The 24,141-nt window shown below is 40.0% G+C and overlaps 1 protein-coding gene across 2 annotated transcripts in view; it reads right to left on the bottom strand.

Moving 5' to 3' along the window:
• Window positions 1–612: 612 nt before the first annotated feature.
• Window positions 613–24,141, bottom strand: part of TCEANC2 (transcription elongation factor A N-terminal and central domain containing 2) — a 36,969-nt gene continuing 13,440 nt past the window's right edge. Inside the window, exons 4-5 of one of the 2 annotated variants that reach the window (XM_036911183.2) lie at window positions 8,369–8,562; window positions 613–1,629 (exon numbers count right to left, since the gene is read on the bottom strand). In XM_036911183.2, the coding sequence (XP_036767078.1) occupies window positions 1,441–1,629; window positions 8,369–8,562 (383 nt within the window). In that variant the 3' untranslated portion in view covers window positions 613–1,440. The remainder of the gene's footprint in view (window positions 1,630–8,368; window positions 8,563–24,141) is intronic. The other variant, XM_036911182.2, reaches the window with a different exon arrangement.

The raw sequence follows: 24,141 nt of genomic DNA, 5'->3' as shown, positions 1-24,141 counted from the left end.
GGAGTCTCAGGGTCTCATCTGTAGCTACTGCCAGGTATCCACAATGCCCCATGAAATGGGTGCTCAGTAAATAGTTGCTGAAATCTCAGTAAATAGTTGCTGAAATAGTTATAGAAATCTAAAAAACTGAAACAATACCAATACAACAGGTAAGAGGATTAAACAGGATATTCTAAAAACTGCATAAAGCTCAATGTAAATGCTAATAATCTTAGGAAAAGTATCTAGCACTTAGAAGGCAGACAGTCTTCTCCCTTTTGTCCTTAGTTTTCAACCCATCTCCTACTCCTACATCTAAAAATGTTTAAATCTCTCCCCTTCTACTGGCTCCTTCTTTTCAGATTACAAACATACTCCTGTCTCTCCTAACCTAAAAGACCTTTTCTGGGTCTTGTTATCCCCTGCAAATCCTTCTCCAATCATTCTCTCTTTTTTAAAAATTTTTATTAAGGTATGATTGATATACACTCTTATGAAGGTTTCACATGAAAAAAAAATGTGGTTACTACATTTACCCATATTATCAAGTCCCCACCCATACCCCAATGCAGTCACTGTCAATCAGTGCAGCAAGATCCAATCATTCTTTATTTTCACCAACTATACTCTTTCTCAACCCCGCTTTTCAATGAACAAGCCATATGTTTTGTTTAGGGGAAAAAAGTCCCAGTTTATTATTATTTTTTAAAAGCAAATATCATTTACACAATGGTTCAAGGAGGCCCGTATAGAGGTATTTCATTTTAAATATATATATGTATTTTTTCTACTACAGTAATTCATTTCAAGAGAAATCTTATTATCTATCTTCTACAGAGCCCTAAATGGAGGAGCAGTATTCAAATAAGCCCAAGGTATGGGCCCTCGTCAAGCCAGCGGCTCATCAGAAGCCTCAGCATGGGGGCTCCGAAGACCAATGCAGAAGGTCTTCCAGAGAGAGCTGAAACATTTAGATAAGTGAGTTCTGGAAAGAAGGGGTAGCTGGCTGGCTCCAGCAGGGGAGTTCTGAGAGGCACCGGAGCTATCTAAACTCAGGGGGATGGAACCGCGTGAACAGCAGCGGTAATTGAGTTTCAGTTACCTGCAGGTGGCGAAATAAAGCAGTAACTTCATCTGCCTGACATGGGGGAAGTTTAGAGGTGTCCTTGGCATATTGACAGTGAAATCTGTCACCCTGTCACTGTGCTGGGTGATGGCAACTGTACGGTGCTTCCCAGTAACAGCCAGTGTCCATTCTGTTAGGCAGCACTGGTGCACTCCAGCTAATGAAGCATCTCCTGCAGGCCTGTCTCGCAGGGCTCTCTGCATCTCCCGTCTGGAGGAATGGCACCATGGGAAAATTTAGCACAGCAAGCATCAGCCATCACCCAAACTCAAAAGAGTCTTTGAATGGCACAGAGAGGCCCATTTTCCTTTCTGCCCAGCCCATGCATCCTCAGGTCACTTTTTATGGGTCTGTACAAACGTGCCGACTGGCAGTGAGCCGTTCTTCACCTGAGCCCGGATTTCAGCTCGGTGCTTTAATGTGAAGACCAGGGCTCTCACCGTCCGCCGGTATGGCCCATTAATGAGGCGGGAGCAGAGATGAAACGTTTCCCGCTCAATATTTTCAACCAGTAGGTGATCCATCTAAAAAACAGCAAAATTATCAAATTAGAGCCTTGCATTGCATAAGGATTAAAAGCAGGAGAGGCTGGAGCACTTTGCTCAGAGGCCTCCATTAATCAACTGAAATGCAAGGACATCTACTTCCTGTCACAAGAGAAACAGGAAGAGCAAATTAATTCCACCCTGGCAATTAAAGAACAAGGCCATGTGCTTTGTGACAGGGACCTCATTCACAACCCCTGCCGGGTGGTAATATTTGCTATTATAACAGGAAACTGGCCTGAACTAAGCAATGGGTACTGGGCCCCGTACTTTGCCAACCAGGAAACGAAGACCTAGGGTAATAAATCAGTTTAACAGTTTATACTTTTTGTTTGTCTTAAAAGTGCCTTTTAACCTCTTATAGCATTTGAGAAACACTGGATCTGGATTCTAATATGTGTGTAGAACAGCTTATAAATCACTTTTCACATTTAATGCTCATAACTCCTACTATCTCATTTTACAGATGAAGAAAAAGGTTCAAAGGTAAAGAAAGACTCAAAATCTTACAACTATAAGAGTTAGAGCTGGGATTCTGACTTGGAGCCTCCAATTCCAAAGTTTATGTTTTTTCCCTTTCACCATACTAATAACCATCCCCTCAACATTGAGAGTCCACTTGAGGAGACCTCTGCAGGGTTGACTAAGCAGAGGAGGCCTAGGGGATAGAACATATAGCAGTTCTGGGGTGGTCTGGCTCAGGCCAAGGACCTCCTGAAGTTACAGACCTATTCAAAGCAGACAGATCTGGGATCCGGTCCACATGGTCAGGATCCAGGCCAGCCTGGGCTGCTGATCAGGGTCTGCCTTACTACCTTCCTTTCCAGGCCCAGCTCCCACTGTTCGCCTACCCCATCCTGACATGGCCCAGCCTGAGTAAGCTAAGCTGCTTTCAAATACTTCTCTGCCTCTGCACAGGTCCGTGTTCCCTCAGCAAGGCACACTTTCCCAGGAAACATATTCCTATTTGCATGTCATAGCTTAGTTACTAAAAAACAAAGAGCAAAAAGCAAATCCTAACTCAAAGGACTGGAAGTTCTTTGAGCTGCCACATTGTCTTGAGCTTCCCTTAGTCATTTCACAATATATTATAATGCTTTATTTTTTGAGTTGTCTTCCCCACTAGTGAGTTCCTTGAAAACAGGAAACAAATTTCTCTCTCACTTCCTTTTTTTTCCTTCCCCCCCATCCCACTTCTTTCAAATATTTAGTCAGCACTTACTCTGACGATGTGCCAAGCTGTGCTTGGGCTGACAGAAAAAAGCAGTGAACAAGGCTGACCCTTGACTCCACAGACGGAAAGCAGAGTCCAGTTGGAGACAGGCAGTGAACAGGGACTGTGAGTGTACTGATGGTTAGGACAGGGGACAGGAACAGAAACAAGTGCTGAGGTGCAGAGCTACAGCAAAGGGACCAGCCCAGAAGGGCAGCACCTGGCTCCGGGAGGAAATGACACTTGACCTGAGGGCTGGAGAATGAACAGGGTCTGGCCAGGTGAAGTGGGCATTTGCTCTGTGATAAATTCATTGAGCTGTACATGTATCTTTGGTGTACTTTTCTAGATATGTACCATACTTCTATTTAAAAAGAAAAACTTAAGAAAAATATGCACCAAAAATAAAAAAGCATCCCCTGACCTGAGAGACTGGCAGACCTAAGCAAATAGAAAAAGAAACTTGGAAGAAATAAGGGCCGAGGGAGCAGAACAGGACTGAAAGAGAAAAAGAGAGAGAGAGAGAGAGAGTGAATATCCAGGCCTAGACATCTGCCTAGCTGTAGCGGACAAAAGATGTTTCGGGAAGTCTGTGGTCCTGATGACTGACATTACTTCCAAGGCTGGTGCTAGAGTGAGTAGACATGGTGCCATGGCTCTCCAGAACCCAGACTCCTTGAGCTTTTCATGGCCTCCTGGGTGGGCATGGAACTAGTCCCTGGCCTAAAGCAGCCCTGGTACCAGACTACTTTAGGAGGCTGGAAGGCCCAGCATTTATCCAGCAACATTTGCCAGAGAGGTTTCTCATTCCACTGTGGGTTCTTCATCCCAGTGAGTGGAGGGTTAGTCACTGACGGCTTAGAGATTCATTTAATGTAACAGGCAAGAAAAAAGCTCTTTTCTTTTTCTTCAGGGGAGTGGTTCTTAGGGGAAGAAGAGTATGTGTGCATTTGCAAAACAGGTCTTGGCTATTCCATCAAACTGTAGTAGATACGTATTAAAAAGAGATCTCTGAGTGTGCCTTGGAATTCACAAAACCAGATACTCATTCATATTTCATTCAGCAAATACTCAGTTGTTATTCTGAGTATGGCCTGATCTGCACATTAGGGACACTGACCCCTGCCCTCGAGGAACTCACAGCCTACAGAGAAAACTGGCACGTACCTACGGTAACTGTGGGGCAGCAGGATAGGTGCTGTATCAGTGAAGTGATGGGAACAGAAAGCAAGCATCTAACAATTCTCATGCATGCCTCTTGTTAAACGAAAGCCAGTGAGAATGAAGAAATGAAAAAAAACATCAGTGGTATGAAAATGTCTACCATAAGGGAAAATGATTCACCATGCACCCTTGTGTCTAATAAGTTCACTGCACAAAGTGAAAAAGGCCCATCTTATAACTGCCTTTGGATAATCCAAACCTACCAAAGTTATTGAGTCCTTTCCAATGGCTTCAACCTGGTATCTTAGGTAACTGCTTTTGGGTGAAAGGACCAGTCTCACTGAGACCTTGAGGAAAAGAGGTTTTCCTGTGAGATACATCTGTGAATGGGAAGGCTGTAAAAAACTTAGGGATTTAATTTAGGGACCAGATCCTTTGTCCTTGCCCCTCACAGTCTGCCCAGGCTCTTTCTCACAGGTTTTTGCTCCTCTCCATTTGCCTTCCTCACCACCAGTTCTAACTGCCTCATGTGGAACCCCGCCAGTCCCTACCTGCCATCTACACATCTCTACCCACAGTTTCTGCTTCCTCATAACTCCTCCAACAGCCCTTCTGTTTCAGTACTCCCACTGTTGTTTTCTTGGCATTTCCTACTTCACATTTCTCAGAGACCGAGAATCTGATTTGCCTTCCTTATCTGTTTGTACCTGTGAATCAAGCATGTTATTCAGTTGTCCAATCCTGTATGAATTGGCTATGGCTGGGAGAAGATAAAAAACATGACCACCTACAGCTGTCTTTCATCAAGGATTCTGAACCCAAGCAGTGCAATAATCAGTTAGTGATGTCTGCCACAGCTGTAAGAAGGTCTTCTTCAGGTTTTCCCTTCTGTGCAGAACTTCCCATGTTGCATTGTAACTGTATTATTTGCTTATTTCTCTTAGAAGACTGTGAGCCCTCCTGGGGCTGATAGCATGTTGGATCCATTTCTAAATTCCCCATGCCTAGCACAGGGACTGGCACATACATAGTAAGCACTCAGTAAATATTTATTAAGTGAGTATCTTTTTTTTTCCTAAGTATACCTCCCTCCTTTCCTGCTCTTTCAATAACATCCTATACATAGCAGATAAGATATGAAACACAATGTTCTGTTTTATATATTTTTTCTAATTAGGAAAATCCTGACCCTCTTAGAATAGCCAGTTCAACTGCCATCTCTTCCATGAAACCTTCCAGGATTTCCCCAGCAGATTTCACTGTTTTGTGCTTTGTGTATATACACCACTTGCTAGTATCACTATTTCAGACACACTTCAACTTGCCTTATAGTCAGTCAGTCACTTACAGGATTTCAGCCAGGAGACAGTTAGCTTCTTTAGGATAGAGAAGACAACTAATTTATGTTCATATTTTCCCCTAGCACTAGTAAATAGTACTAGACATTTGTTGAATTGAAAAGCCACTGGAAGTTAACTTTGTATGAGTTTTCCAATAGTGTGATTGGATTTGTACATATCTACCCACACTCTTTGTTTGACCACTTGAATACATTTAGGAGAGAGCTGGTCAAAGCCAGAGGTGCAGTCTGAGGCCATTAAACAAGGAAAAAACTAACAGTCCCATATGGGGATATACCCCTGACCTGGATCTCATTAGCACCACCTGACAACCAACTGGGCCAACCAGCCAGTGTTTCATAACTCTTAATGACACAGGCTCACTGTGAGAGTCAGGTTCTTTTTTTTTTTAATGACATAATAGGAAAATGATCACAGGCCATGAGGTAGGAAGGAGAGTGGATAATGAGGAAGGGGAAGTAAGAGAATGACACCACAGGGGACGTTCATATGAGGAAAGATCTAAAGACAGGGAAGAACAAAGAAGATCCGGAAGGGAGAAAGTAAAGGGGAATGGAGCGTAGGTTTCAAAAGTGGAATTTTTATTCATCTATTCCATTATTCCAAGTACAAGGAAACAATCCATGAATTTGGAAAGCAAGATCTGTTTAGAGCAATAAAGAGATGCACTTTTTGGCTGTGTGTTCACATCTTCTTCTTCATCTGTGGTTTTACTCCTAAAGGACATGACCAAAACAAATAATATGGGAACATTATTTTGTATGTAATGAGTATTTGCAAAAAATGCGTACTAGGATCAAATTGTACAGGGTTTTTATTCATTGGGCCAACAACTTACCCAATGGTTTCTACTGCTGGATAAAGTGCTTTTATGGAGATCTGATGTCTGATTTTAATGTACTCAACACTGGTTACCATCAAGGACCAGATACTGGATTAGATGGTTCATTGATTTACCCTACTATGCAACTGTTTCAGGTGATGATAGGCACTAGCTATTAACTTTATGTAAAAGTGCTTGGATTTATATTCTCTAACATACCAAACTGATAAAAATACTATCAAATGCTGTGTGTGCAAGGAAAACAGATTGACTTTTTTTTGGCCAAGGAAGACTGTAAGAGGCACATTTTTAATTTTTAAAATTTACTCTTTGGGAGCAAAACCATTCAACTATGCTTAATCTGGTATTTTTTCCAATTACACTGGAAAGCACTAACAAATGTATCACTTTTTTAACTTCGCTTTGTAACACTTGAGTGCTTACCACTTGATGTGCCATTTAAAGGATAATTAATGGATAAACTAAAAGGATAATTATTATGGAGTTTAATATAGCAGGCAAACTGCTCATTAATCCTTACAAGCATAGCTTCATTATTATCATTTACTTAAAAAGATACCACAGGGAACTGGTATTTACCACCACATTAACTACATATTATATACTCACATTCACTCTATGTTTCTGCAATAATTTTGGTTTATTTAAAAATAAACTTTATTTAAAATATCAGATAGCAAGTCTTGTTGACTAATCGATACTCAGGTAAATTAGACTTATAATCTTTATTTATTTATTTTCTCTTCTAAGGGTTTAATACCTATTTTAAAGCTTCTGTTAGGAAAAGTTAAGCAAACTTATATTGTATTAATTCACTGAACTATCAAATAGACATTAGAAATTATATAATTTATTATTATAATTATAAACACAAAAAGATATACAGAAAGGGATATACAAAATGACATTGATATTGATCAAGATTAAAAATACAGCACAAATATAAATAACTGTTGATTTTCTGCAATGTTATTTAAATAATCAATAAAAATATCTTACAGAACATTTGGCATATAATTGGCTCTTAATAAATCTGGGATAATCATAACTTGGCCCAGCATTCATTTAAAGACCTATAATAATCTGCCAAACAGAAAATGCACTAAAATGTTAATAAGCTTATATCTAAGGTAGTAGTTCAGTGGTGATCTTATTTTTCTTTTCTGTTTTTCTAATTTTCTATCATAAGTTTGTATCAAAGAGCCCAAAAGTTTATTTTTAAAAAGTAAATAATATACCACAAGTCCATTTGTCTTTCTTTTGTAGATGTATAATTGAGATGGCAAGGTTAAAATATGTTTTCAGAGGATGCAGTAATAGATGTAGAATTAAACCAGACTTCTAAATTGCTTCTTTTGTTAATAATATTAAATTATTCTTTAAGGGTACTTTAATGGGGATTGCCAGAGAGAAGGAAAAAATATGGATGTTGTCTATGTGATTTTTTCAGAATATTAACTGACCTATAAAATGTGTTTGATGATGATGATGGTTAATATTATTGTTAATAAGCAAAAATCCTTCTTCTAGCATATATACCTCAAACCACTAACATCTGAACTGCTGGCTATGAAAATGATAAGAATTATGAATTGCCAACTGATTATATGTCTTAGAACTAAAGGTATGAATGCTGACAAAAAATGGGGGAATAGTCTCTTCAACAGACAGCTACTTAATTTTGCCATTGATATTCCATAATAGAGCCCATCCCAGAATTTTTGCTTCAGTGAGAAAGGAATTTTAAATGGGAAGGAACCAACATTCATTAAGTCACTGTCTTCTAATCACCAGGTACTATATTATTCATTTTTTATAAGTGATTCGTTTAATCTTTTCAATACTGTTAGGTGTTGAGAATTATAATCACTTTACAGATAAAAAAATCAAGTCTCAGAAATGTTAAAGAATTTGATTAAGGTGTCATCACCATTATGTACTGGAGCCAGGGTTTTAATCCAGGTCTTGCTAGTTTCAAAGCCTGCACTCTCTACTACACTGCTTACAAATCCAGAATCCTCAAAGAACAACCAGTTAGAATAAAGCCACAATACCAAATTATGAAAGTTCATTATGAAAATGTGAGGTGCATTTAACCAAGAACAAGTAGTAATCACATTCCAACCTGGACATTACCTCTAATTCCAAAGCCTCTGAGAGTAATTTTTGGGCATTCTTCCTGAATGTCTCGGTTTTGGGATCACTTCGGACTTCAATAGAAGGTCTATCCAAATGTTTTTCAATGAAAGTTCTCCACCCAGTGTAAACTTCTCTGGCAAGACTAGCCACTTCTGAATCTGAGTGTTGACGCATCTTGTTCACAGTGCGACCTGGAACAAGAGAAGAGAAACCAAAGGAAGGATTGTTCTGTCTTCTGAAGAGGACAAGACTATGGACTGATATGTGACCCTTACAGAGTCATTCACAGACCTATAGTAAAGGTTCTTGTGCAAATGAAGACCCATTTCTCAAAGGCTGTCAAACAAGATAATCACTGGGAATCAATGGACTAGCCAGTGCAATAAGTCATAAAATAGAAACATGATCAATAGATACTTAGAATGGAACAACTAAAGTACCAACTCCTTAACCCAAAAACTGCAACAAAAGAACATGAATTAAACATTTATCTTGTCTTTTTGGTACATATTATATCTCAGACAACAAAATAGCCCTAGTTATTGGGAAATATTCTTTATTCAGCTAATAAACTTTTACAAGATTGACAGAATTTTAAAAAATTTTGTAGCCCAGGGTGAAGTAACTCATTTAGGTGACTATCATCAGTGGATGAACTCATTGGATGAAAGGCTGACAAGATTTATAATGGGGTGAGCTGTTACCACCTGAACCACTGCTCAATCTTAGCATCCCTAAGAGCAGGACTGTCCAATGCAGGTAGCACTCCACAGTCCCACCTACGAAGTAGTCTTGCACCCTCCTCTCTAAGAAAAAATGAACCAGAATCCAACTAGTCATTCAAAGCTAAGTTCCAGCTTATACAAAATATGAATGACAGAAGAGTGAGTAAAATTACAACATGAGGAGAGAGACAAATCCAGAGGATTTGTTCTACATTCTACAGAACAGACCTGATTCCTGCAATAGTCAATGGCATATCTTTAAAAAGAGAGTAAGGTTATCGACTGCTATAGGTTAAAAGTCTTTATAGAGTCTAAACTACCAAATGATATGCGATTCAAATCCTGATTGGAACAAACCAACTATAAAAAAAGATATTTTGAGATAAACAAGGAATATGACTAGATCTCGATATTAAATTATACCAAGGAATTATTGTTGTTTTTGTTAAGCATCATAATGGAACTGTGGTTATACAAGAAAACATACATATTTTTCGAGATGCATACTGAAGTATGTAGAGCTGAAATGACAAGAGGTCTGAGATTCTGCTTTAAAATACTTCAATAACAGCATGAAAACACAAAAAAGGGAAAGATGAAGTAAGTGGGACCAAATCTTAATAGCTATTGCATCTGGGTGAAGGGTTCATGGAGGTTTGTTACACTACTCTCTTCATTTGTGTGTGTTTGAGATTTTCACAATAAAAATGGAAAATGAAGGGAAGGGTAAAAAAGTATCAGTAAGCAAAAGTACTCAGATTAAAAAAAAAAAAAAACACTGAAAAGCCAAAGAAATCAACTAAACACTTAGAATTAAAAGTTCAAAAAGTGAAAGAATACAAGATAGATATATTTTTTAAAAATCTGTAGCTTTTTTATGTCTGCAATAACCTGTCAGAATACAATGGGGGAAAATCCTGCTTAAACTAGTAAAACCCATAAACCATTTAGCAGCACATTAACAAAAGGGGCTGTGCGAATATGCCTTGTGATGTCTGTGTGTGCGCCTATCTCCCTGACAGCTCTGCAACTGCTCCTTTTTCTCCATCCCTATTACACACTGCCCTTGCCGCAGGGCATATACCAGATGACTCCCACAGGCCCGACTGGCCTCTCTGCCTAAGTCTGGAACCCCTTAATGCCATCTCCCATACTATAGTGAGAGTGGCCCTTATTTAACCTTATTATTTCCTCTTTCAGGCATATTTTTTCTAAAATATAAATTTGATCAATTCACTCCTCCACTTACATCTTTCACTCCTGTATCCAAACTCTTGTGCTACAACTCCCTTCATAACCTGCTACCCTCCCACCTGCTCTCTAGTTGCATTTCCAGCTACTATCCCCCTGTCATACTATGCACTCCAGCTACTTGCAGCTCCTAAACACTTCAGTATTTTTCTTGTCTCTTTATTTTTGAAAATAAACCTACAAAGAACACTCTTCTTCCCTCTTCACCTGATTAACTCTATTCTGCTTTTAGGACTCAGTTCAGGAGCCCTTCCTCCAGGAAGTCTTAAAGACCCCCAGTCTTGGTTGGTACCTGTCCTCTGTGCTTCCTTAGCACCTCCTGCTACTGTTCATCACAATAATTATTTTAATGAGTTGTAATTATGTGATGAGTTTTCTCTTGCCCACCAAAGAGAGCTCCTTGAGGGCAAGCGCTGCAGCACATTTATCTTTGTATCTCCAGCAGAGATCAGAGGCAGAAGGTGAGGGCTGGGAGGGTGGGTGTTCAGTAAATATTGGTGGAATGAGAGACCCATATGAAGAATTTTTTTTACTAAAATACATAGAAGAAAATGTGAATGAAAGGAGACAATATACCACATTACATTATGGAAAGATTAGAACAAAGATGTCAATATGGAAATTAATCTGTAGATGTTACATCAATCAAAAATCTTAACGGGTTGTTTTTATTTGAATACAGCCAATATTTTTAGACTTATTCTAGAAAAATAAATGGTCAACAGTATAAAATACTATTTTGAAAAATAGGAATTATGAGGTATAACTAGATTTATAAGATATTAGAACATATTACACAGCAACAATTAAATGTCTATGGACCAGCACCTAATATCCAGTCCCCCAGTGGACATCACCTATTTATTTTGGAAGGACCTCCACCTTGACATTTCTAAAATAGAAAATGGAAATCATTATTAACCCCTTCAGTCCCTCCTCCTGTATTTCTCTCCACTACTGCAGTGATTTACTGACTAATCTTTGCCCCAGTCATGCCTTCTCCAATTCATCCTCTATTCTGAAGTCAAAACAACCTTTTTAAAACACAATTTGATCACAAAACTCCCTTTCCAAATGCCCTTCAATGGCTCCCTCCATTGCTCTCAAATTAATTTCTAAGTATGGCATTCAAGGTCTTGATGACCTGGAACCTATTTGGCCCCACCCTTTACTGGGCCGCTCCCTTTCCCCTCTCCCCTCACCCCATCCCTCCTACCCCTTTGCCTCTCTGCCTTAAGTTCTAGCCACTAGAGAGCAGCTTGCAGGTCCTTGTTTTCGGTCAGGCTATCCTGCCTTCTTATATTTCTGTGCCTTAACTCACACTGTTCCTTCTGCCTAGAATGTTTAAATGCCTACTTTTCCCTGTAAACTGTGATCATCTTGAGGGCAGAACCCCATACCTTATTCAAGTTATATGTCCAGCTCCCAGCAGTGTCTAGCAGAGAACAATCAATCAATGTTTGCTGAACTGAATTAAACAGTTAAATTGAAAAAAAATTTTACATCTGGTTTTCAAATTATTTTTGTACTAACATTTGAATATAGATGCAGCTGATTGGGAAAAATCACACAATTGCAAACAAAATAATGGAACTATAAAGAACTGAATCCAAAGCTCTGGGGAAGTAAGAATTCTTCCTGCTTACCAGTCCAGACTGCATATGAATTATCTCATTTAATGTTTATAACTAAACAATACATTGAATACTATTATATCACTTTTTACAAATAAGAAACTGAAGCTCAGCAAAATAACTTGACCAAGGCCTCACAGCTACTAAGTGTGGAAGCCAGGATGTGAATATGAGCAGACTGACTCCAAAGCCTGCACACGTAACCCTTAACACTCTGTATTCTCTGCCATTAGGGACTGGCACACAAGAGTGCTCAATAAAGCTCTGCTGAAGTAATGCTAGTTCACCTTCTTGATATTCCCAAATCAGAAGAGCACAGGTCCTGAGAGGTGCCCAAAGGGCAGACCCTCAGGCCAGGGCAGGGGAATCACAGCTTTTGGCCTGCAGGGGGCAGCACACCCCACAGATAGGCCACAGAAGCCCTGCCCAGACGGGTGGGAAGGCTCTGCCACATGGTGAGGCCCAGGAAGGGCAGGGCTCTAAAGGAGCCCAAGGCAGGGTGCAAGATTTGTCCAGGCGCAGTACCAGCAGAAAGATGGAGAGCTGGAAAGGCAGTCAGTCTGGAGCAGGAAAAGAGCGAAGAGGGAGTCTAGACAACCTTCTTCCACAAAAATCTAGACAAAACCATAAATTTTAGATGAGAGGGAATTTCACGATAATAATGATGACATTTAGACTGCTTTACTTACCATAACGTGTTTAATCCTCAGAGACCTTATGAGGTATGGGTGTTATTATGAATCCCCATTTTATAGGTAAAGATTTTGAGGAACTAAGAGATTAAGTAACTTGCAAAGGACACGGCAAGTAAGAAGCAGGGCCCGGTTTCAAATGCTGGCAGTTTGGCTCCAGAGCCCATGCTTTAACCCTATACTAGTTTTTGGTGATCATACAGTCCTACCTCCTTGATTCAGATGAAAAAATGAGGCTCTATGACCTTTCCCCAAAGTCACAAGTTGGTCAGTAGCTACATCAAGGAAGTTAATGATGTGCAAAAAGTCATTATTTGCTCCATGAAGTTTATGTTTTAAAGCAAGCAGTGCCACTGGCAGGTCTTATGATCTAGGTCAAGTTCTTTGGGCTTACAGGTAGTGGGTTTCTGCATCCCGGCACATTGTTAAGACAAATTCCATGCAGGAAGCAGTCTTTTGCTCATTTAACAAGCATTACCAAATCCTGGTATACACCAGGTCCTGTGCTAGACACTGAGATAGAATGTTGAGCAAGACACAGCCCTATACTCAAGGAGCTCCAAGTAAGTGTCAATATAGGAGAAGACACCTAAACCAAGTGCACAGAAACATTACAGGCCCTACGAGAATATTTGAAGGGGGGAACCCCAGGGAGAGCTAGAAGGACAGAGGAGTCAATTCAGCTGGCAAAGGGCCAGGGAATATCATGAAGGAGGAAATTCTTGTCCTGAGTCTTGACATTATGCAAAGAGACAAGACTTGGGGAACAAGAATAGAAATGAAACAGCCCGGCATAATCCAAGGTCATAAGCAAAAGAATGGCCCACAAAGATATCAATCCATGCCCCAACCGTCAGGACCTGTGAGTATTATCTCACATGGAAAGAGGGACTTTGCCAATATGACTAAGGTTAAGGACTTTGAGAAGGAGACATTAGCCTGGGATATCTAGGTGAGCCCAATCTAATCACATGAGTCAAAAGTAGAAAAGACAGAAGGGTGGGTGGGTCAGAGAGATGAGGTGTGAGAAGAATCTGATCCACCACTGCCAGCTCTGAAGATGCAGAAAGGGAACCATGAGCCACAGAGTCCAAGTAGGCTTCCAGAAACTGGAAAAGGCAAGGGAGCAGATTCTCCCCTAGAGTATACAGAAAGGGGTGTAGCCCTGTCAACACCTTGATTTTAGCCCAGTGTGACTTGTACTGAACTCCTGAACTACAGAACTATACAATAACAAATCTGTGTTGTTTTAAACTACTAATTTTGTAAGAATTTGTTGTGGCATTATTATTGTTTTCTTTATTTTGTTATCATTAATATACAATTACATGAGCAACATTGTGGTTACTAGATTCCCCCCATTATCAAGTCCCCACCACATACCCCATTACAGTCACTGTCATCAGCATAGTAAGATCCTATACAATCACTAGTCTTCTCTGTGCTATACTGCCTTCCCCGTGTCCCCCCACCACATTATGTGTGCTAAATGTAATGCCCCTTTTTCCCCTTATCTCTCCCTGCCCACCCACCCTCCTCAGTCCCTTTCCCTTTGGTAACTGTTAGTACATTCTTGGGTTCTGTGAGTCTGCTGCTGTTTTGTTCCTTCAGTTTTTTCTTTGTTGTTATACTCCACAGATGAGTGAAATCATTTGGTACTTGCCTTTCTCCGCCTGGCTTATTTTACTGAGCATAATACTCCCTAGCTCCATCCATGTTGTTGCAAATGGTAGGATTTGTTTTCTTCTTATGGCTGAATAATATTCCATTGTATATATGTACCACATCTTCTTTATCCATTCATCTACTGATGGACACTTAGGTTGCTTCCATTTCTTGGCTATTGTAAATACTGCTGCAATAAACACAGGGGTGCATATGTCTTTCTGAATTTGGGATCCTGCATTCTCAGGGTAAATTCCTAGGAGTGGAATTCCAGGGTCAAATGGTATTTCTATTTTGAGTTTTTTGAGGCACCTCCATACTGCTTTCCACAATGGTTGAACTCACTTACATTCCCACCAGCAGTGTAGGAGGGTTCCCCTTTCTCTGCATCCTCGTCAGCATTTATTGTTGTCTGTCTTTTGGATGGTGGCCATCCTAACTGGTGTGAGGTGATATCTCATTGTGGTTTTAATTTGCATTCTCTGATGATTAGTGATGTGGAGCACCTTTGCGTGTGCCTGTTGGCCATCTGAATTTCTTCTTTGGAGAAGTGTCTGTTCAGATCCTCTCCCAATTTTTTAATCGGATTATTTGCTTTTGGTTGTTGAGGTGGGTGAGCTCTTTATATATTTTGGATGTCAACCCCTTATCAGGTATGTCATTTATGGATATATTCTCCCATAACGTCAGATGCCTTTTTGATCTATTGATGGTGTCCTTTGCTGTACAGAAGCTTTTTGGTTTGATATAGTACCACTTGTTCATTTTTGCTTTTGTTTCCCTTGCCCATGGAGATATGTTCATGAAGAAGTTGCTCAAGTTTATATTCAAGAGAGCTTTGCCTATGTTTTCTTCTAAGAGTTTTATGGTTTCATAACTTACATTCAGTCTTTGATCCATTTTGAGTTTACTTTTGTGTATAGCTAGACAGTATTCCAGTTTCATTCTCTTGCATGTAGCTGTCCAGTTTTGCCAACACTAGCTGTTGAAGAGGCTGTCATTTCCCCATTGTATGTCCATGGCTCCTTTATTGTATATTAATTGACCATGTATGCTTGGGTTAGAATCTGGGCTATCTAGTCTGTTCCATTGGTCTATACCACTTGTGCCAGTACCAAATTGTCTTGATTACTGTGACTTTGTAGTAGAGCTTGAAGTTGGGAAGCAAGATCCCCCCAGTTTTATTCTTCCTCCTCTGCACTGCTTTGGCTATTCGGAGTCTTTGGTGGTTCCATATGAATTTTAGAACTATTCCAGTTCGTTGAAGAATGCGGTCGGTATTTTGATAGGAACTGCATTGAATCTGTAGATTGCTTTAAGCAGGATAGCCATTTTGACAATATTAATTCTTCCTACCCAAGAGCATGGGATGAATTTCCATTCATTAGTATCCTCTTTAATTTCTCTCAAGAGTGTCTTGTAGTTTTCAGGGTGTAGGTCTTTCACTTCCTTGGTTAGGTTTATTCCTAGGTATTTTATTCTTTCTGATGCAATTGTGAATGGAATTGTTTTATTGATTTCTCTTTCTGTCAGGTCATTGTTAGTGTATAGGAATGCAACAGATTTCTGTGTATTAATTTTGTATCCTGCAACTTTGCTGAATTCAGATATTAGTTCTAGTAGTTTTGGAGTGGATTCTTTAGGGTTTTTATGTACAATGTCATGTCATCTGCAAACAGGGACAGTTTAACTTCTTCCTTACCAATCTGAATGCCTTTTATTTCTTTGTGTTGTCTGATTGCTGTGGCTAGAACCTCCAGTACTATGTAGAATATAAGCAGGGATAGTGGGCATCCTTGTCTTGTTCCCGATCTTAGGGGAAAAGCTTTCAGCTTTTCACTGTTAAGTACCATGTTGGCTGTGGGTTTGTCATATATGGCCTTTATTATGTTGAGGTATTTGCCCTGTATATCCATTTTGTTGAGAGATTTTATCATGAATGGGTGTTGAATTTTGTCAAATGCTTTTTCAGCATTTATGGAAATGACCATGTGGTTTTGGTCCTTCTTTTAGTTGACATGGTGAATGATGTTGAAGGATTTTCAAATGTTGTACCATCCTTGCATTCCTGTGGTGAATCTCACTTGATCAGGGTGTATGACCCTCCTAATGTATTTTTGAATTCAGTTTGCTAGTATTTTGTTGAGTATTTTTGCATCTATGTTCATTAGGGATATTGGTCTGTAGTTTTCTTTTTTTTCGTGGTGTCTTTGCCTGGTTTTGGTATTAGAGTTATGCTGGCTTCATAGAATGAGTTTGGAAGTATTCCCTCGTCTTCTATTTTTTGGAAAACTTTAAGGAGAATGGGTATTACGTCTTTTCTAAATGTCTGATAAAATTCAGCAGTGAATCCATCTGGTCCAGGGGTTTTGTTCTTGGGTAGTTTTATGATTACCAATTAAATTTCACTGCTGGTAATTGGTCTGTTTAGATTTTCTATTTCTTCCTGGGTCAGTCTTGGAAGATTGTATTTTTTTAGAAAGTTGTCCATTTCTTCTAGGTTATCCAGTTTGTTAGCATATAGGTTTTCTTAATATTCTCTAATAATTCTTTGTATTTGTGTGATGTCCTCGTGATTTTTCTTATTCATTTCTGATTCTGTTTATGTGTGTAGATTCTCTTTTTTTCTTAATAAGTCTGGCTATGGTTTATCTATTTTGTTTATTTTCTCAAAGAACCAGCTCTTGGTTTCATTAATTTTTTTCTATTGTTTTATTCTTCTCAATTTTATTTATTTCTTCTCAGATATTTATTATGTTCCTCCTTCTGCCGACTTTGGGCCTCATTTGTTCTTCTTTTTCCAGTTTCAATAATTGTGAAATTAGACTATTCATTTGGGATTGTTCTTCCTTCTTTAAATATTAGACCTGGATTGCTATATACTTTCCTCTCAGAACTGCCTCCACTGCATCCCACAGAAGTTGGGGCATTGTGCTGTTGTTGCCATTTGTCTCCATATATTGCTTGATCTCTGTTTTAATTTGGTCATGGATCCATTGATTATTTAGGAGCATGTTGTTAAGCCTCCATGTGTTTGTAAGCCTTTTTGTTTTCTTTGTAAAATTTATTTCTAGTTTTATACCTTTGTGATCTGAGAAATTGGCTGGTGCAATTTCAACCTTTTTGAATTTACTGAGGCTCTTTTTGTGGCCTAGTATGTGGACTATTCTGGTAAATGTTCCATGTGCACTTGAGAAGAATGTGTATCCTGCTGCTTTTGGGTATAGAGTTCTGTAGATGTCTGTTAGGTCCATCTGTTCTAATGTGTTGTTCAGTGCCTCTGTGTCCTTACTTATTTTCTTTCTGGTTGATTTGTCCTCTGGAGTGAGTGGTGTGTTGAAGTCTAAAATGAATGCATTGCATTCTATTTCTTCCTTTAATTCTGTTAGTATATGTTTTATGTATGTAGGTCCTCCTGTGTTGGGTGCATAGATATTTATAATGGTTATATCTCTTGTTGGACTGACCCCTTTATCACTATGTAATGTCCTTTCTTTGTTTTGAACTCTATTTTGTCTGATACACATATTGCAACACCTGCTTTTTTGTCCCTATTGTTTGCATGAAATATCTTTTTCCATCCCTTCACTTTTAGTCTGTATATGTCTTTGGGTTTGAAGTGAGTCTCTTGTAGGTAGCATATAAATGGGTCTTGCTTTTTATCCATTCTATTACTCTGTGTCTTTTGATTGGTGCATTCAGTCCATTTACCTTTACAGTGATTATTGATAGATATGTCCTTATTGCCATTGCAGGCTTTGGATTCGTGGTTACCAAAGTTTCAAGGACAGCTTCTTTACTATCTAACTATCTAACGTAACTCACTTATTATCCTATTATAAACACAGTCTGATGATTCTTTATTTCTCTCCCTTCTTTTTCTTCCTCCTCCATTCTTTATATGTTAGGTGTTTTATTCTGTTTTGTGTTTCCCTTGACTGATTTTGTGGATAGTTGATTTTCTTTTTCATTTAGTTAGTATTTGGTTGGTCTACTTTCTTTGCTGTGGTTTTATTTTCTCTGGTGACAGCTATTTAGCCTTAGGAGTACTTACATCTAGAGCAGTACCTTTGAAATACATTGTAGGGATGGTTTGTGGGTGGTAAATTCCCTCAACTTTTGCTTATCTTGGAATTGTTTAATCCCTCCCTCAAATTTAAATGATAACCTTGCTGTATATACTATTTTTGGTTCGAGGCCCTTCTGTTTCATTGCATTGAAAATATCATGCCATTCCCTTCTGGCCTGTAAGGTTTCTGCTGAGAAGTCTGATGATAGCCTGGTTTTCCTTTGTAGGTGATCTTTTTTCTCTCTCTGGTTGTTTTTAATACTCTGTCCTTGTCTTCGATTTTTGCCATTTTTATTATTATATGTCTTGGTGTTGTCCTCCTTGGGTCCCTTATTTTAGGAGATTGCGGACTTCCATGGTCTGAGAGACTATTTCCTTCCCCAGATTGGGGAAGTTTTCAGCAATTATTTATTCAAAGACACTTTCTATCCATTTTTTCTCTCTCTTCTTCTTCTGGTACCCCCTATAATGCAAATATTGTTCTGATTGGATTGGTCACACAGTTCTCTTAATATTCTTTCATTCCTAGAGATCCTTTTATCTCTCTCCACCTCAGCTTCTCTGTATCCCTATTGTCTGATTTCTATTCCATTAACAGTCTCTTCCACCTCATCCAGTCTGCTCTTAAATCCTTCCATTGTTTGTTTCATTTCTGTTATCTCCCTCCTGAACTCATCCCTTAGCTCTTGAATATTTCTCTGTAGCTCCATCAGCATGCTCATGACTTTTATTTTGAATTCTTTTTCAGGAAGATTGGTGATTTCAGTCTCACCAAGCCCTCTCTCTGATGTTTGAAGGATTTTGGACTGAACAAGGTTCTTCTGCCTTTTCATAGAGATGGGAGTGGTTGCCGCCGAGTGGTGCATGTGTCAGCTGGGAGAACAAAGTCCCTTCCTGCTTGCTGGTCGCCTTCCCTGTCTCTGCTGTCTGTGCCAGTTAACTGCATACAGGGAGCAGTTAATCCCCCGAGCTGTCATGGGCTGGGCTGCCCTCAGGATGGCCTAGGGCATTGGCAAGGGTTGCAGGCGAGCGGCTTGTGTTCTGCCACGAGAACGGAGCCCCTTCGTGCTTCTTGGACTCTGCACCCATCTCTTTTGTCTGTGTTGGTCAGCCACATGCAGGGAGCAGCCTCTGGGTTAATCCCCTGAGCTGTCATAGGTGGGGCAGCCCTCGGGATGGCCTAGGGCACTGGCAGGGGTCACAGGCAAGTGGCATGTGTTCTGCCATGAGAACAAAGCCCCTTTGTGCTTCACAGATTCTGCGCCTGTCTCCACTGTCTGTGACGGTCAACCGCACGCAGGGAGCAGCCTCTGGGTTTGGGCCAGTTAGCCACATGCAGGGAGAAGCCTCTGTGTTAAGCTGTGTGGTTGCTGTAGGTGGGGCTGCTACCCGGCTGTTCTGCAGCAATGGCGGGTCAGCTGGTTTGCTTACAGTACTGGCGGGCGGAGGAAGGAAAGTCAGGCTGCTTATTGCTGTGAGAGGCTTCAGAGCTGCGTTGCTACCCAGGGGGTTAGGGCGCCTGGAATTCCTTAAAGTTCCCAGCCTGCTGGGCTGAATGTACCAGGACAATTTTGTCCACCTGTTAAACCCTTGTCCCTTCAAGACTTTTAAAGCACCTGTTTTTTTTTTTGTCCCAAGGCAGCCGGCTGTGGGAGCCTGTTCGCAGTCTTAGTGTCGGATTTTGCTTTTCCACTCCTCTAATATCCAGAGCACCATGCAATGTATGTCTGTGCTCCCAGGGCAGATTACTAGGGCTGGTTATTAAGCAGTTCTGTGACTCCACTCCCTCCCCATGGTAATCTGGGGTTGGGGGAGTGCTTGGGTCCTGCTGGGTCACGGCTTTGTATCTTACCCTTTTCTGTGAGATGTTGGGTTCTCGCAGATGTAGTCTGGCTTGTGTACTGTATCTTCTGGTCACTCTTTTAGGAATAGTTGTATTTGCTGTATTTTCAAAATACATTTGGTTTTGGGAGGAGATTTCTGCCACCCTACTTATACCACCATCTTGAGAATCTCTGTTGTGGCATTACTCACAGAAAATGAATACGGGAGCCTAGAAGTAGCTCAGAATTGCTGAAGCAATGGGAATTTATGAGACAACTTGAGAAGAGAAGGCCATTTGAAAGGTCCTTGCCACTAATTTACTCTGTGACCTTGAGCAAGTAAAATCATGAGTCCATTTATTCACTCACTCACTAACTCATTTATTCATTCAATAAACATTTTTAGCTTCATATGAAGATTATATTTCTTCTGGGTTTTGAAGGACAAGGAAGAGCTTGCCATGAACAAAGGTGTACTTTTAGGTTTCAGGAGGTGGCATGACATGGTATACAAACAGCTTAGCTTTGTCATTTATTATTGGTTTTCTGACCTGGGGCAAGTTACCGTAAATGACCTAAGCCTCAACTTTTCCATTTGTAAAATGGAGAAAATTAGAACATTTACCTTATAGAACTGTTATATGGATCAAATAAGGTCATAGATGTGAAAGCACTTTGTAATTATAGTTTTTTTGTTAATTAATCATAAATGAAAATAAGACATCTCTGAAATCAGATCAATATGATTGACATTAAAACTCTTCTCAGAATATTCACATATACAGTACTGCAAAAATGCAACATGCTTGCTCACCAGGTTCAGAGTGCAAGGCCCAACTCCATTGCCTCACCAGCCATTCACTTGATACCCTTGCCCATTTATTTCCTTTATAATAAAGGTATCCAGTCACAGAGGCCCCAGTAAGTGCAGGTCCAAAGGCTTTCACCCAGCCGGCCCTCAACTTCCCAGGCCACTTGAGAAGAGCAAAGCCACACATTTCTCCTGCCTCTTAAAACACTCTCTGCTTGACCTGCATGTCACTGTACTGCCCTGGCTCTCTCCCTCTCTCTCTAATTACACTCCCTCTGCCTCTTCACTGGCTCCTTTTCCTCCTCCCATTTCCCCATCATGGATATTCTCCCAGATTCAATCCTTCAGCCTTTTAATCTTTTCTTTTACTCAGAGAATTCATCTACTCAGATAATTTTAAGCAAATGTTTCCAGGCAAATGACTTCCAAATAGCTATATTTAGTCTAAATCTCTCACGTGAGCTTCAATCCCACATTTCCAACTGCCGTTGGACATTTACACCTGAAGAGTTTATGTCAGAGCAAAATGCTGGGCACACTAAGATGGGGCTACTAGGAGAAAACTCCCAGCTGAGGTACAGAGAAAAGGCACTAAATTCTGATTTAGAAGAGGTGAGTCTGAGCAGATGATAGAACCCATAGAAATGGTCTAATAAAATAAAGGCACATATGGCTGGGGTCCAGGGCCCAATGGCAGTCTGCTAACCAGGAAAGAACACTGCCCCAAGAGCCCTGGGTTCTCAACACCTCTCTGGTACTCACTCACTATGTGGCCCTGGATAAGTCACTTCATCTCTCTGGGTCTGAGCTTCCTTGTTCATAAACTGAGACAGTTAAATGGATTTGAAAGTATTATGACACTGACATTTACAGAACTCAGAAATAAGTATCAAAAATTACAAGATCTCAAGAGAAAATGGGAAAAAAGAACACAAACCATTTTCAAAGAAAGGGCAAAGTGCCAGTAAACACACAGAAAACAATTCATTCTATGCAGCAAATGAAAGCAAGATGCTATTTTTACCTATTAAATTAATAGGATTTTAAGAAAATGGTAGGAAAATAAACTGGAACATTTCTTTAAAAAAAGATACAGAATTAGCAACAAGTTCAGTGTTATTTACGTCAAGAGAAAAGAGAGTAATCAGTTGTCTCAAATTCATGGTTCCAGGAAGATGAGTAATGGGACAAGACTATTGGATTTGGATAGAATGGAACACTCATGTCCTGAGAGAGAAGAATAGTGGTTGTGGCAGATGCCAGCATGGGAAGGGTTTAATGAAGGAGTGGGAGGGGCAGAAGTGGCATTTGTGAGTATCAGTCATTTTTACAAGAATCTGGCTATTAAAGGAAGAAGAGAAACAAGGTGTCTGGAAGAGGAGACAAAGACAATTAAAGGGGAAGATCTGAGTATGTCTGAAGGAAGGAAGAATGAGCCAGTGGAGCAGCTAAGGGTGGCAACCAGTGAGAGGCACACTGGATCCTCATTCTCCCTCAATCTAGCCATCCTTGCTAAGTCTGCTCCAATCTCCTTGATAAGGTCTCTCTACCAACTTGTCACTCAACAGGTTAGATTCTCTCCTATTTTAAAAGCTGGAACTTTGTTCAATCCCACACTCCCTTTCTGATATTGCAGCACCTTTCTTCCCTTTTAGTACAAAACTTCTTGAAAGAGTTGCCTATTTTCAAAGTTTCATTTCCTTGCCTCCTTCTCACTCCTTAAGCTCCTGCCCCTAACCCTGTCTTTGAAACTGTCCTTACCAAAATCATTAATGACCTATTTTGGAAAATCCAATGTGCAATTTTCCAACATAGCTTATTTGGCCCTTTGGCAACAGTGGACACTGCCAACCAACCCTCTCCTAGAAACACTCCCTCCCGTTCCGCGACAGCCTTTTCTCCTGTTTCTCCCGTCACGCCCTCTCAGTCTCCTACAAGTCTCTTCAACATCAGTGTGCTTCAGGATTTGGGATATGGCTCTTTTCTCACATACTCTCCTTGGGCAAGCTTATTTATTTCCTTGACTGAATTTCTAACTGTACGCTGATGATGACTCTCAGTCTCTCCTTAGTTTCAGCCTGTACACCCAATATCCCATTGGACATTTCCTATTGGATATCCCACAGTATGTCAGACACAGTAAGTCTAAAACTGCTCTTATCACTTATTGTTCTCCCCACCTCCAAACCTGCTGTATCTTAATGAGTGGTGTGCCATCCACCTATATGCCCATATCAGAAATCTGGGCTGCAGTCTTCACTCCTTTATCTTCATTCCCAACATCTAATCAATGTCTAGGTCTTTTGCATTTGATTCCATTTATATCTCTTAATTCCAACCACATTTTTCCATTTCCACAGCTACTACCCCATCTAGGCCACTCTCATTTCTCATCCAGATGTTTCAGTAGCTTCCTAACTAGGCTTTCTGCCTCTAGGTTTGCTTCTCTCCAACACTTCCTATGTAGCAGACAGACAGATTTTTCTAAAATGCAAATCTAAGTATGTCACTCCTCTATTCAAAACCCTTCAATAACAACCACTTATTATCATTAGGATCTCAAGCTTTATGGTGAACTAAAGCTGTTCTCTCACTGCAATACTAGATTCTGGATAAAAGTCACACCATTCTCTCCTCCAAAAATGTAAGCAGAGGCTAAAGGAGTTGGATTATCCAAAGAGGTGATGTTAATAGCAGTACTTCTTACTTAGCTTTGGGCCAGTGGTGAGGTGGGAAGGCTAATCCTGGGATTCTGATACTGAGCTAGGATCCTTGAAAGGTATGCTAGTTTTCCAGGTCAGAAGGGGTCCTTGACTACTGAGAGAAACAAACAAAAAAAGGAGCTGATCCTCCCTAGAGGGAAGCTTCTCCAATTTAATCATACAGAATTCCCATGGACTGAAATAAAATGAGGTCACAATAAAAGTTGACAAGCACACATGAAGGCAGGCACCAAGAGAGTCAGCAGAAACAATAAACAACAAATTTAAACCCTCACGGACTACAAATATTAGATTATTCAGATGAAGAATACAGAAGAACCATAAATTAAATGTTTAAATAAATAAAAGCCACAATCGTTAAGAATGTACAATAACAT

The sequence above is a fragment of the Manis pentadactyla genome, chromosome 4, assembly GCF_030020395.1.
Source record: "Manis pentadactyla isolate mManPen7 chromosome 4, mManPen7.hap1, whole genome shotgun sequence".
NCBI lineage: Eukaryota > Metazoa > Chordata > Mammalia > Pholidota > Manidae > Manis > Manis pentadactyla.
Note: the sequence above shows the minus strand (reverse complement) of the source record. Positions and strands in the feature narration are given on the sequence as shown.